The sequence below is a fragment of the Argiope bruennichi genome, chromosome 9 (assembly GCF_947563725.1).
Source record: "Argiope bruennichi chromosome 9, qqArgBrue1.1, whole genome shotgun sequence".
Taxonomy (NCBI): domain Eukaryota; kingdom Metazoa; phylum Arthropoda; class Arachnida; order Araneae; family Araneidae; genus Argiope; species Argiope bruennichi.
In genome coordinates this window covers 122,445,117-122,460,109 of record NC_079159.1, presented here as the reverse complement: position 1 = coordinate 122,460,109, position 14,993 = coordinate 122,445,117, and the positions used below count along the sequence as shown (strand labels likewise).

Sequence of the window (14,993 nt, the reverse complement as noted above, 5' to 3'; positions counted from 1 at the left end):
CTAAAATTGGACTTTGATCCAGAATAAGTTCCTACGGCGAGAATCTTGTTCTGGAACGAGGAACACGTTGACAAAACGATTCTGTTCGTAATATTTTAATTAATTAATACCTTCTAGTATTTTAAGATGCAATTCGACAACATGATGATTCATATTAATAACTCTATCGCGTCTTCAATTTTTCAAAGAAAATTCTGAATGTAGAAGTCATAATCTGGCATCGGCAGAAATAAAAATGGATTTAAGTTTTCGGAAAAATAACCTATCATTCGTTAAAAGATATTCAAGAAACCTATATCTATGAGAACACAATTACAATAAAGAGAACAGTTTTAATAAACGCTGCTTGCTTAAAATATTTATTACTAAGTTTCAGCCGACTGGAAGAAAATGAATCGTGACAACAAAGCTGAACAGGGACAATTGGTCTGTTCCACTTCTTCTAGTCACAAACGACTGATTATTTACTAGAAATTAAAGAGTAAATCTTTAATAGGCTGGTGGCATAGAACTTCAAGAAAGGAAAGATCAGACTACTACATCCAAGCAGCAAAAGATATGTTTATATATGAGAAAAGACAACGCACAGAAAACAGAATCGCAATTTATCATCGGAGTTATTTCTCTCCTCTTAGTGTACTTCTAAATGCGTCAATTTTTCCTATTATACGCAAATTTCTCATTCTTGTTACAGCTGCACTTACCTTTCCCCTAGCCATTACGTACAGAAATAACATTCGCGACTTATCATCGGGGCTATGTCTTTCCTTCTTAGTGTTTTCCTCAATGATACAAAATTCATATTATACACAAATTTTCTGATTATTGTAACAGATTGCAATTACCTTTCCGTTTCAAAGGAAATAGAAACACTCAAGTGAACAAAGAAACATTGACACAAATAATACATGGCAGTGTTTTTTTTTTCGATTAGTATTAAACCAACAAAAGTAGTGCGTGTCTATTAGAAAGAAGGTCTACAGATGCTTCGAAGGCCAATATAAGGCGATGGAACGCTTTGAAAAAAAGAGATTTGAGTGTTTATGTCATGTTATTATGTTTAATATTAATGAGAATGGCGGAGTTTAAGAGCTGTAGGAATTTATGACAATAATCATAGTTTTTTTCATGAGTACTTCAACAAAAATGTAATTTCTTAAGTAATAAATCATTGAACTAATTTTGCTAGTTTAACTGCTTTAATTTTTTAAAAAATTTTACTATATGAAGGCATGAACCATTAACTCGTTCATTAACAATATTGTTTAATACATTCATCGTCATGGCTAATTAGATGACTCCAAAATAATAATAAAATAATAATAAATTGCTCCGCCCCTAGCAAAGTATATATTAAAAAATAATATTCTACAAACACATAACAATAAACTACAATTCATTCTACAAACATTTATTACTTAATTTTTCTAAACTGGCATAAAAATAAAATTCTAACGCACAAAAGACTGTTGCTGGTAAATTTTATCTTGCCAACATGCAATGCGAATTTCCTGATAACTTCTATCTATCATTTATCAATCATGCGCATGCAGATGCAGATATTAATTTTAAAAATCACAACTGTAAGTTCCTTCCCCTAGCAAACAAAAGCATTTCAACAACCTCCATGTTGAATTTTGTGATCATGCGCAAACTTGCAGCTTTTACTGCATTTATATGCGTCAAAACAACAAATTACGCGTCAAAGAGGGGAAATTCCCTTCCTTCATGATACAGCTACAGTCGATCGCAAGCCTTGAATTTTAATTCCCTTCTGTTATGATAAGCTGTTATCGGATTCGGTATTAAAACCGAGATGCATGTTCGCAAGATAAGCTTCCTTTAATCGCTGAAAGCAGCATTTTGTTGCTTTCGGTTGTCTGCCATATTAACTTAAAAATGAGACATACATAATATTCGTAAAATATTTCTCTAATTTCGTGATTTTGAATTTGTTGTTCGTCGTTCTGGTTCTCAAATAAAGTGCTTACTTGTTCAGGATGTCAGGTATGATATTTTAATAAAATATGCTGAAAGTTTTTAGAGGGAGTTTCTCTGAATTAAACTTGCATTCTATTGCGTTTTTTAAAAATAACATTTTTCCTTATGATTTGTTTTAAAAATTGAATTATTTGGCTGAAAAATATGCTTATAGGAACATTGTAAATCATGTGCTAGAATTTATTAGAAATAAGGCTATAAGCTAAGGATGCAGAATTAATATCCGTGTCTACAAGTTGATTTATGCATTTTGTTCAAGTTGATCAGCTACGTTTTTAAGATCTGTAATTGAACTTTATTGAGAAGATGAAGGTGAAATCAATGTGCAAATTGTAAGAATGGGTATTTTCCTCACGAACGAGCAAACTGTCACGACATACACCCGTTTGTTTATTCATGCGACTTCCTAACACTTTTAAGCTACTTTATTTAATATTTAACAGGTGCTCCCTAATAATTCATATTAAGTGAGAAATTCGTGTTATCTACACTGTTCAATAACGTGTTATCTACACTGTTTAAATCCAGTGCTCATAATTAGCTTAAGGGAACTATTTAAATTTTTACCTGATAATGACTGTTTTGAGTTAAGTTTATTATTGTTTTAGGACAGATTAATTCCTTTATGATTTCCAATGTAATTCTTGTTCTGATATTAACTTCATTGAAAATCTTTATAGCTTAAGCAATGGTTTTATTGTCAATCCTCTTTAGTGCATTAGTAAAATTCAATCTGAACTATATGAAATTGTATTTAAAGAGTAAATGCCTCTACACTTTATCATCATTAGACCACATACGTGTTTGTTAAATATCTCATGCAAATATTAAAGTGACAAGTTCTTGTAGTAAAAACTTTGAGAAACAAAGTTAATTGATTAGAAAACGTCAACATATACTTGTAGAAACCACATGATAAATTAAATTAAAATAAGTGAAGAAAATATTCGACAAGAAATACTGAATTAACAATTTGATACATTTATGGGGTAAAGGGCCAACTCAAAAACATCATTAACTGCTTCAAATTAAGTTTTAAGTTAGTATTTTAAAGTAGACTGAATTTTTCCTTTTTGAGTTTGCCTATATAAATAAAAAAATATTTTTCATAGTTTTATTATATTTGCTTAAGTTTCATAATTCATTTTTTTGTATAAATTATTTGCAATAAAGTTTTTAAAAATGAATTTGGACTGCAATGGAAATACGCTGATTTATTTAATTTTATGCTTTTATTCTAAGTAAGGTAATCAAATGAAAGAAATTATTTAGAATTTCGAAAATAGTTGAACTATTTAGGAAGTTTTATAAAGCCTAAGAAACTTGGTTCTGATAATATTAAAATGACGCTTTACTAAAAAATATTAAAGTTGAGCAATTCGATAATTTTCAATTAAGTCAAATGATCCAACCATGAAAATAACTGACTGTTGGAAAATATTTATTATTTTGTTAGTCATTTCTTAAAACAAACTTCAGTGTAATTTGTTTCTATTGGCCCTGACTCCTAAATCAATCTTAATCATTAGAACTCCGCTACTTTAAATAACTTTAATCCACACTTTACTTCCAAAAAATAATCTTTATTCCACCTTTTACAACCATACACAATTTATATTTTTTAGAACAACGGAAACTGAAACTTTTTTCGTTATCATTTCAGAAACACTAAATAAAGAAGGAAAATGATATTAACTGTTATTTTAAAGTTCTGCATTTCAAGCTGCAACATTTCCACAATGAATCTTTTTATTATATTTTGTATAAAATCTGTTTTGATTCATTTGAAACTATGATTGTTAATAGGTGCTTTTGAATAAGTGAAACAACTGGCGAAGAAATGTGAGCACAAGTGCATCTCTATTCAGTTGTTTTATTTATTTAAATTTCAGATATAAACGACACACTCTTGAAATTATTAAAATAAATTAATATTAAAATTAATTTTTAAGGAATTTTTTTTATTAGATGCCCTTTATGAATTTCATGATTTATTGTGTTTTGCTCGTGTCGTTTGCATGAAAATTTTTAATTGAATAACACAAGCGCTGGCCGCATTACCCCAGCAATTTTCAAAGGAAAGCGCTAGTTCCCTAAAAACCGTTGATGTAAGGTGGAAATTTGGAGTGGGTGTGCCAGCTCAGATGTCCTCCTCGGCATCTCACCACGGTTCAAAATTACTAGAACCATCCCAAAATAGTCCTAGTTTTGCTTTAAAAACGGGACGTTAATATAACTAAACTAAACTTTCCCTAGAATTCCCACAAACTATGTTAGCTTTTCTAGTATTCCGCTTCCAGTGAGGGAAAATAAATTTTTTATATTTTCTTTTTTGCTTTTGTATCATAGTAGTTCATGTCTATTGGCAATGAAGTTCGTAAAATCTTCATTTTCTTGTACACTTTTGCAGAATTATTTTGGAATTGATGTCTGTTTAAAAAAATTAAATAAAAGAAAATTTCCGAGTTTCATTTATAAGATTCCTTTTAGGTATGATATAAAGACGTATCATATTCAATATTCTCAATTACTGAAGATTTACTTTAAAACTTAAAATAATCACCATAATTCTTTATTTAAAAGAACTATATACTTGTTCCTGTTTTGAATAGATTAATCTTCAACTTATATTAATAAAATTGGTGTTATGTATTAGTGTCCACATTTTGATATAAATTTCGATTTGATATAAATCATCGTGTTTCAAGTAAGGCTTTTTAAGTTTTGTTGGAAATAAGTGGATATCTGTAGACAGATAGTTTTACATGAAGTGATATATGTGAAAAATGGCTTTTCATTATCGGTTTCGAAAACAATTTAACCAGTTAACTGTTTCGACCTCTTAGGAAAATGCGTATTTAAATGGCACAAAAAAATTAGCGAGGACGAGTCTACTCGTCAAACACGGAGTATGTATAATATGAAATTATGTTGTAATGAAATGACTTTTATTTTTTTTTATTTCAATAATCATATTTATTTATTTACTTAAATTAACATAATTTTTTTTTGTATATGAACGAAAAGAAAGATAAAAAAATTAATTAATTATTTTAATTTGCTGTTAGAGAATGATATTGAGCAAAGCATGGTACAACGAATAATAAAATTTTATTCGTTCCTTTCATTTCGATTTGACCTCAAAATATTTGAAACATCTTGAAATTTACAAATATGTTTGAGTTTTTACTAAAATTGTAATTCAAACTGTATATCGTCACTACTTATTATTCCTGAAGAATAAACTGCAAAATGTTGTACTTTTTCCATGACGAGTTTACTCGTCAAAAACATATTAAACATATTTTAAATGGTATCTCAGTTATTGAAGTTAAAAATCTTTTGGGTTATTTCTATATTCAATCAATGTCGAAATTCCTGAAGTGAGAAATATATTGAAGTGAGTTTATATTACAGAAATTTTAAAATGTTGAAAATTAAGCGAAGAATTTGAAAAAAAAAAAAAAAACGAACAAGAAAATTTCTTATGTAAAGTATTCTTTTACTTCATTTTATTTCTTTACACGGAGAGACAGATAATTTCTTTTTCTTGAAGGTAATATGTATGGTGATCCCGGCAGACAGATGCACTGGCTGAGCCCTTACGAAACAGACAACGTCTCAGAAACTGCCTCACAGTATTCTGATTTTGGAGGTAAGAAATTTAGCCATTCCATATAAGAATTTTTTAATATGAAATGATTAGTTTATTTTTTTAAAGACAGACAATTGAGTGAAGTTCACAATATGCAGTGAGTAGTTCGAACAAGCTGATTCTCTTTTCTTTGTTCATATGTTTAATTAAATGGCAGGATGTTCACTCTAATTATGGTCCAATAGCTATTTCTAAACTTTTAGAGACAGATATATACTTTCAAACGGAAAAAATGTTCTAAATGATGTAAAAAATTATATTTTATGTTATTTGTGTTATTAAATGCGCCGTTGAAAAATTAAAACATTTAAATGTTTGCAGAATTACTTGGTCCTATCGGTTAGTAAAATATTTATAACACACTAGCATTTTAACAAAAAAATTAGTCTGAAGCTGTACGAGTTATGAATTTTTGAATATCTCTTTTTTGGATTTGAATTATTACGATTTTAAACTATTGTATTTCAGTGAATGTCTCGAAGACAGTAAACGATTTTAATGGCAATCGATCAGCATACAACACTTGCTTACAACACGTTGATTTAGCTAAAATATTTAAATGCATAGTCTACTTTACTCATTTAGTTTCGATCTCAGAAAAGTGTCAAAACTATTTTACTAAAAAATAGTATTAGGAAATAAGTATATAAAAATGTACACTTCACAGAACCCAGCATCTTGCTTTTCCTACAAATTTTCGCGCTTTTTAAAAGTACTATTTCTGTAAATGTCCTTTAAAAATTTATTTTCAGTTACTTTATTCCCTATATTAATTAGAACAGTTATAGTCACTATAATTTTGATCACTATCATTGCTAAATTATATACTATATAGTCAATGATTACTATAATTTAGCAATTATAGTGATCAGTCATTTTTGAACTCTACACATATTTTTCATATCGTAGAATTGTATCGAACGCATCTACCCTTATTTATTGATCCACTTTGAGTTTCTCTCAATTTTGAGTCCATTCGATACAATTCCTGAAAGCCCAATTGAGCACAAGAATAAAGTAGCAAATAAAGTTATGATTCACTATTGGCGACTTTCCAAATCGGCATATTAGGCTGCTGCTAAAGACTGTTGGGCTAAGAAGGGGTCGCAGACATGCTGATCAAAAAAATGACATTGCTAAATTATCAAATAAATAAATGTGTTAAAAAGTGCAAATTCTATGAATTATAAAATATTTGGAATAGAAAGTTGATTTACATTGAACTATGAAATAAAATATTATATATTGTATTAATATAGTAGGCACTTATTTATTATAAATTCCGATATTACTTATTATTGAATTAGCTATGTTATATTCTTTACGACAATTCCTGTAAAATTAGGATTTTTAATATTATATTTGTTTGAAGCTTAGTTTTTCTTTCTAATCTGACAATTATATGCAAATAAGAGAACCAGTAACTAATATCTAAATAATGATCTATGATATATGTAATAACGGATATTTATGGTCAATATTTCGAAAATTAAATAAGTCATTCACAATTGATTAAATCAAAAAAAAAAAATATCACGAAATCTGTAAGTACTTTGACCAGACTTTGAAGAAGAACCTTATAATGTGTTCTGCCTAGGACCACAAAATGTCTAAATCCGCCATTGATTAATTCCAAATATCTGTTTAAATATAATTGCATATGAATGTCAATGCTGCGCCGCCATAAATCAAAGTAAATAAATAAATAAAGTATTATCTATTTTGACTACATTAATAAAATAAAAAATAACCTAAAATAAACTATTAACAAATTTTAAATGTGAAACTAAAGTTTATTAAAAGAAAGACTTCAGAATTCCCACAGCCGCAAATTGCCTGAATTCTCCACTAAGATTCGCTCTAGTTCTTTGGAATGAAAAGTTGTCTTGCTTGTCCAAATTTTGTTGCAAATATTTTTGTAAATTGCCGCAAGATAGCTCAGTCATTGAGCTTATTTATTATTTTACGCAAGTTATGGTTGTTGTCTTGAAAAAAAAATGAAATAGAATTGTAAATAAAATTATTAAACTTCTATAATATATCGTGGCGTCATTCTGAGGAAGTAGTTATTCGCTAACACGCTCTTTGGGCGCTACTCAGCCAGGCAGATTTTCGAATTTAACCCATTGGTATTATTTGAATTTTGAGTTTACTATATATTAACCCCAGTTAGCTCTATTTAAATCAACGTTATTCTGTAACAAAGCATTCAATTATGCAGAACATATTACAAAGTAATTTGCTACATTTTCTTCGTTTAATTCAAACTATTTAGCGTAAACTAAGAGAAGTATTATAAAAGTTCTATTAAACAAATAGAAAAATAGTGAAAATTAGTTCTATACATTAGTATATACGTAATTTTTTCTTTCTGCATTTTGTAGATGGATAGAAAGTAAAATTTTGCAATGGTTTGATTTTCATCTTTCCATCGAATCCATCTTTCATAAGAAATATATAAGATAGTAGTAAAATGCAGTAAAAAATAATAAAAAAAAAATTCACAGTGGCCAGTTATAGTATTAAAGCAAATTTCTGCACGCATCATTAAAGTCAATTGTAAGACGGCCGTTAAAGCAAATCTCAAAAAGAGCAAGTGTGCAGCTGTATTTATTAAATGCAATCGGAACACCTCGAACTCGCAAAACTAGCCTGTCTCTGTAGTCTATTAGACGAATGCTTAGTTATCTAGGGTTAAGTAGTTTTCGCCCCAGGAAAACTACAAAAACTCCTTAAGAATTTAAGGAGTTTTTGAAAGTATATCAAGGCTTAAAAAGAAAATTGATGGCCCTGAAGATTTGTCGATACTTAGAACAACTACATTAGACAGTCGACTTATTTATTTATTTTACCAAACTACAAACATTTTTACTATAGTTGATTATCTCTTCGTACGTGGCACAGAAATTGTTCTTATTACTGATTGTCAAATGGCAACATTCAAATGTAAATCAGGCATCATGCGAATTTCAAACTATTTTGATTGAAGGTTTTTACAACTGCATAGAATTCAAAGCACCGATTAGCTAACTAATGAAGATTCAAAATGTTATTAAAATTGTTCTGGAGTGAGACTAAAAAGTCCATTCAGTAAGAGCCCAATGGATGTACAAAAAAAAAAAAAAAAAAAATCAAGAAATTGATGTCAAATGAATGCGAAAATCAACTAAACAGAAGCTAAATAGACAATCGCTTTGATTTGCCATATCTTAATGACCATATCTTCCTAAACTACTATCTCACAAAGAAAGGTCTTTGTATTTTGTTAAAACTCAAAAATTACCTTGTTATTGATATCAATTTAATTTTTGCACAATATTTTCTCTTAATTTGAGTAATATTTTTTATCCATTTTGATACGCAATCTATGACAAAGTTTATAAATGTTATGGTGGAATTCAAATTCATTCATCAAAATATTTAATTTCTTGCTATTGTAAATTATCAATTCTATAATAAAATTTCTATTTCCTCTTTTATTTCTTAATATAATAATCTATAATTTTTCTAATGGATTTCTTTGACAAATTTTTAAAATTGCTTATAAGACACTTCGGTATTTTCCAGGTTATCGTAGACCTCGTGCACCCGATCTCCTTCAACGCCTGCGCAAACTATACACTGATCAGTTGTACACTGACGTAAAGTTTGTGGTGAGTTGTGGCATCAAACCGAAACCGGAACTGCGAGCTCACAAGGCTGTTCTGGCCATTGGAAGCCCTGAGTTTGCAAAAATGCTTTTCAGCAACGTTCCGCAAGATGCAGGACGACCCGTTATCTCCGAATATGAAATAAAGAATGTCCCTTTTGAGGCTTTCAGGAATGTTGTTGAGTAAGAGAACATTCATTTTGATATTGTTGTTTGTTAATACATTTCGGGAGAAAGACGATCAAAAAAGCTATTACTTGAGCTACTGATAGAATTGCCTAAGAATTCAAGATTTTTCAATTTTAAAATTTCTCAAATCTGCTTTTTACAGATATCTCTATACCGATGATGTGTATTTTGAAGATAATGCACTCGTTGTACAAACAATGGCGGCTGCAAAGAAATTTCAGGTCCAATCCTTAGTGAACAGATGCGAGTCTTATTTCGAGTCTGCTGAAATTTCAGAAGATAATGCCAGTAGTATTTATCAAATGGCCATTGATAACAAGATGGAAGGTTTGAAGGCCCGCTGTGCGCTGTTTATCCAAGACAATACACGTGACGTTATCAGGTTAGTGTATTCAATCGGATATTAAATTAATTAGCAGTTATAATTAAATGTCGCGTGGTGGGTTGGGAAAATTTCTCTACTTAAATATTCAGAGCCCAGAAAAAAAAATGCTGCGGCTTTTAAGAAGAACAAGAATAGATTTTATTTCACTCGAAAAAGAAAAAAACAAGAAAAAATAACGAAAAAAACATGTAGTAGCTTTCTCGAGCTGGGAAAAAATATTAAATTCCTGTCGGCCAAATTACATAGTGGATAGTGATATGGTAATCTCCACAGTCGTAAAGCAATAAATGATTTGGTGCGTTATTTTTGCATGATCCAAAATTTGGGTGATACGGTATGATCGTAAGGCATGTCATTTCATCTTTTTTTTTTTTTTTTTTTTTTTTTTTCGATGCTAAGACGGAGTGACAGATTTCTGGCCACTTGGCTAATGAGGGAGGTGGAGGGGGCATAATTTGCTCGATTAAAATTTTTTATTAAACAAGTTTCCAATAAAAATCGATTAAAGAAAAAAAGTATTAATTTTTTTTATTATACAATATAAAATTAATACTAATACTTTGTAAAATTATGGTTTAGGTTATTATCTGTTTAAATATGATCATTAAATTGTTTCAATATTTTTAAACACTATATCTAGTTAAATAATAATATACGCAAGTGTGAGTGCCATTCAATTTTAAATTATCTTAAAAACACGTTCATTTTTACATGGTTATTAAAATAAAAGTTCAACCTGAAATAAATAATAAGCATGCTAATTTAATTTTAAAAATGTATATATCTGTGAAATGAGATTAGCTTAAGAAACGGGCCTCATAATTTGATTGGGCTGGAACCGCAATGTGAAGTGGCAGTGACGGATTTAGTGACCTAAAACCGCCACTGCCAATATGGCAGTCAAAATACATTAGCCTATGACGCTCGTTTGCGGTAGAAAGACAATATCATGAATTTTGTACGTAACGTACAAATAAATGGTCATGGCAATGGCAACACACTTCCTATTATTCCAATTTCACGAATTACAACAGTTGTGTCATATAAGTATCATGATATTAGTAACAGGCATACATGTTTAACCGCATATACTGTTTACCACCTCGAACTGTTTTCGTCAGACAGTTCGAGTAGGAAAAAAATTGTAGTAGAATGCCGTCACATTCAACCAGAAACAATTTGAAGAATCATCTGTGAAAAAGGATGACAATTGTTTTAATATTTTTTAGCTTGAAAGATAAATAAGAAAATGCAAGTAATATTAATAAGAGATGCGAAATAATCCATTTTGAATAACTTATGACTCTAGAGAGTAGCGAATGTGTTTTCCTTCTGAATAAGTAGTTGCTAAAGTTTCAAGTACAATATTGGTTATTAAAATTCCTTATTATACTAAAAATATCTATTTTAAATAATTCCGTATTCATACTGCGAAAGACTAATAGAATATATTATACATTTTAAGCGCACTTCTTCTAGCGAAAAGTGAGAGTGAAAAAGTAGAGTAGTTTCGACATTTAATTTATATTGTTATATATTTGAGGTAAGCACCAGTAATAATTAATATTGAATCATATAAATATTGTGAATACGAGAGCTTTTACTTCTGTTTTCCCGAGCATTTTTAGGCCTCAGTGGCCTGGTTCGGAACTGAAGGGTTTCAGGTTCGAGACCCTATTTCACCGAAAAACCGTCGTGTAAGCGGGTCTGGTGCACATTAAATTCGTCGAGGCCAAACATCCTCCCGCTAGTATGGTGTGGTGTGGAAGTTTGGAGGGGGGTGTCAGTTCAGGTGTCGTCCTCGTCATCTAACGGTTCAAAATTATGAGGTCCGTCCCAAAATAGCCCTAGTGTTGCTTTAAAATGGGACGTTAATATAACTAAACTAAACTCGTTTATATAACTAAATATTATACAACTCGGACGTTAATATAACTAAACTAAACATTTTTATTACACATTTCTGCCCCATACACCACTTTTCTTTTGATCCCTTAAAAGTGCAAAATGAAGAGAAATAAAGAATTTCGCATTGGAGTTCTCTGAAAAAGTGGGTTTTAAGAAAACTTTTTTTAAAATAAATTTATTTTCTGAATGTCTTACAGATCAGATGCCTTCAAAAATTCAACTTTGTCTACTGTTCGAACCATCTGCAAGTTGCCAAGGTTGAACCTGAGCTCTGAAGAAGAGCTGTTTGAAGCCATACTGGAGTGGGCAGACTTGCAGCCGGGGGCGAAAGTTTCGAAGCGGGACATTCTGCTTCCTCTGTTAAGAACCATTCACTTCCTGAGTATTTCAGCGATGAAGTTCACGCAGCTCGTGAAGAGATGCCCGGACATATTTACAGCAGAAGAAGCCATGCACGTAGTGATGCACCTGGCAAATCCAAATTCAGCGACCTTGGCAAAGCTGCCGACGTGGTTCAACAAAGGACCGAACCGTTGCGTCAATAAACCACTTATAGAAAGAGGTACTGAGATTTAATTGCATTGATTTTTTATAAGTAATTCGATTATTTTTGAACGAAAATTTAGTCAGCTTCTTAAAATCTGATAGCAAGTAAAAAAAAATATGGTCTATGTTTGCGCTTAGTTAAATAAATATAAATGTAATGGTATATTTTCATTAAAAGATATCCATGGTAGAGAAATCCCACCAATCCAAAACGAATATACAGGTATTATTTAGGTTGCCCAAATGAAAAGTGGACACTTGTGATTGCGTCAGAATGACTGCAGCTATGAAAGCATCACCGAACAGAGATATAAAGGGCGGTAGGAGCTGTGCATTGCATACGACATGAGACTTTAAAAGCTGTTCGTGGTAGGGGAAATGGATCGAAAGTAAAGTTGTGCTATACTTGGTTGTGTCCAGATTGGAACAACGCGCGTTAGTACGGTTTCTGAATTTTCAAATGCCGTGTACTACTCTTGGTTGATTTCCAGCCCCAAGGAGCACTATCAATTCAAAATATTACTGCAGTACTCTGACGAAACTACGGAAAGCAATCAAAAGAAAACAGCCAGACCTTCTCACATAATAAGTGATCCTTCTCCATGACAATGCGCGCCTAGACGTCTCCCGTGAAACCCATACACATAAAAAAAATTCCGTTGGGAAATCTTGGAACACACGCCGTGCAATCTGGATTTGTCACACTGTGACTTCCACATCTTTGGGCCACTTAAGAAAGCATTACAGGGGGCACGTTTCCATTCGGACGACGAAGGGAAGAAAGAAGGACTTCCTCAAGAATCAACCACCATCTTTCTACAGCAAAAGCATAGACCTGCTACATAAAAGATGGGACCTGTTTAAAATGCTCATGATTTCTTTTAATTTCCAATAAAGATATTCTTTTCCTTCAACTTGTCCACTTTTCATTTGGCCAACCTAATTTTTATTAGAAGATATGCTAGAAAGTTTGGGGGAAATCTTTCCCGCTGATGTTGCAATGTAATTAAAAAAGCTTCACAATAACATTTTATGTGTTAATTCTCAGTTTGTTTCAATAGGTTAAATGACTTTTCATATTGTGTTCATTTCTTTTTAGCCCCACCAAGACAGCCAAGTACTGACAGAAAACTGAGGATTTCCCTTAGACCCTTCGCCAGAGGATCTTTGAGCAGTTTGATGAGTATCCTGGAATTAAAATGTCTTGAAGGACAATATCATATCAAAGCGCTGAAGCTGGCCTTCGGGGACCCTGTAACGGAGCAGAGTTTCATCCCGCACATGGTTATAACAGTTACTTGTGAAAATAACAACTACACTTTCAAGGAGCACATTAAAATACAGAATTCGAAAGAAGTTGTTGTACCGTTTACCAAATCTATATTTATGTATGCAAGTCAGAAAGTTCAGATTACAGCAGAAGCCAATGAAGTTAAGAATTACAAGTTCTTACAATTCGATGAGCAGAACTCCTTCACGGAGCGCAGTCCATTTGAGTGCAGTCTTGGGAGTTTTCCGAAGGAGAACCGGTTGTTCTTTATTAGTGAGGTGATCTACAGGAATTTGCCCAGAGAGAGACCCAGAAGGTCCAGGAATTTCCAACGAAGTAAACAAAATAAATGATAGATGGATCATTCACGTATGGGTAGTGATGTTAGCATTCATTTAAGTTTTATACAGTCCGGAGGTCTCATATTACTATCTTGGAATCATTGAAAAGCGCTGTTAAAGCTGCTTAATGGATGCAGTACTTTATAACAGCTGTATACGATGAATGAACTTGATGAAGTAATTTTTATATCGCTATTATGATATTGTTATGCAAAAATAAATGACAGTTTCCTATTTTCATAAAAAAGTTTTGGGCATAAAGCACACGCATAGACACTTAAATTAAATTATCCAAACTAATTTTAAATAAATGAATAGCATACAAATCAATGAAGTGCATGATTAAATTATCTATGAATTAATAGATTATGTATTGTATTGATATGTATTATGAATTAATAGATATGTATGTATTGTATAGTATTGTATTGATGGAGGAGATGTGTTTAATTTATTCAATAGCGGTAACAAAAAGTCTCATCATTACGTGAACAGCCCAGAACATTTCCCTAGTTTTTAAAGAAAAGAAAAGAAGTTCATGCTTCGAAAAAAATGAGTTTTTGATTAATGGATAATGTTTCCTAAATTTGATAAAAATTTATGTTTTTAATATCGCCAACTTTAGAGAATATAAAATCTTCTGATTTAGTCACACTGCATAGAAATTTTATTGTTAATTTTTTCGTACATTTACGTATCAGTGATAGCGAGACTAAGTGACATTTGGGGCATAATACGATTTTTCGTCTTCTATCATCATCAGTGGTAATGTAAATCCCCTCGGGATATGATAATAATTGTTTTGCCTCCCTTAACATTTCGCTTTCAAAAGTGAGTACACATCCTCACACTTTGTCTTCAGTATGCCCCTAATACTGGTATGACATCTATAACGTTTGTCCCTTCCTAGTTACTATATCATTGTCATGTACTTTTATTTTTCTTGTTACGGTATCTTAATAACATATATAAAGTAAAAGCAATGTAAAAGAATTTTTTTTATGAACTATTAACTGAAAAGGAATTCAAATTTGATTTAAAAAATTATC

The 14,993-nt window shown here is 31.1% G+C and overlaps 1 protein-coding gene across 1 annotated transcript; it reads left to right on the top strand.

Moving 5' to 3' along the window:
- The first annotated feature begins 1,746 nt into the window (after nt 1–1,746).
- Nucleotides 1,747–14,478, top strand: LOC129984211 (uncharacterized). The gene is made up of 6 exons (XM_056094037.1): nt 1,747–2,007; nt 5,558–5,656; nt 9,224–9,488; nt 9,637–9,876; nt 11,985–12,349; nt 13,433–14,478. Exons 1-6 carry the CDS (start codon nt 2,001–2,003, stop codon nt 13,954–13,956), a joined length of 1,500 nt encoding a protein of 499 aa, XP_055950012.1. The 5' UTR covers nt 1,747–2,000; the 3' UTR covers nt 13,957–14,478.
- The last annotated feature ends 515 nt before the right edge of the window (nt 14,479–14,993 follow it).

Excerpts from the sequence above, each read along its gene's own strand:
- LOC129984211 (XM_056094037.1), top strand. Across the intron at positions 5,657-9,223 it reads ACAGTATTCTGATTTTGGAG|GTTATCGTAGACCTCGTGCA; the intron begins GTAAGAAATTTA and ends GGTATTTTCCAG. Across the intron at positions 9,877-11,984 it reads AATACACGTGACGTTATCAG|ATCAGATGCCTTCAAAAATT; the intron begins GTTAGTGTATTC and ends AATGTCTTACAG.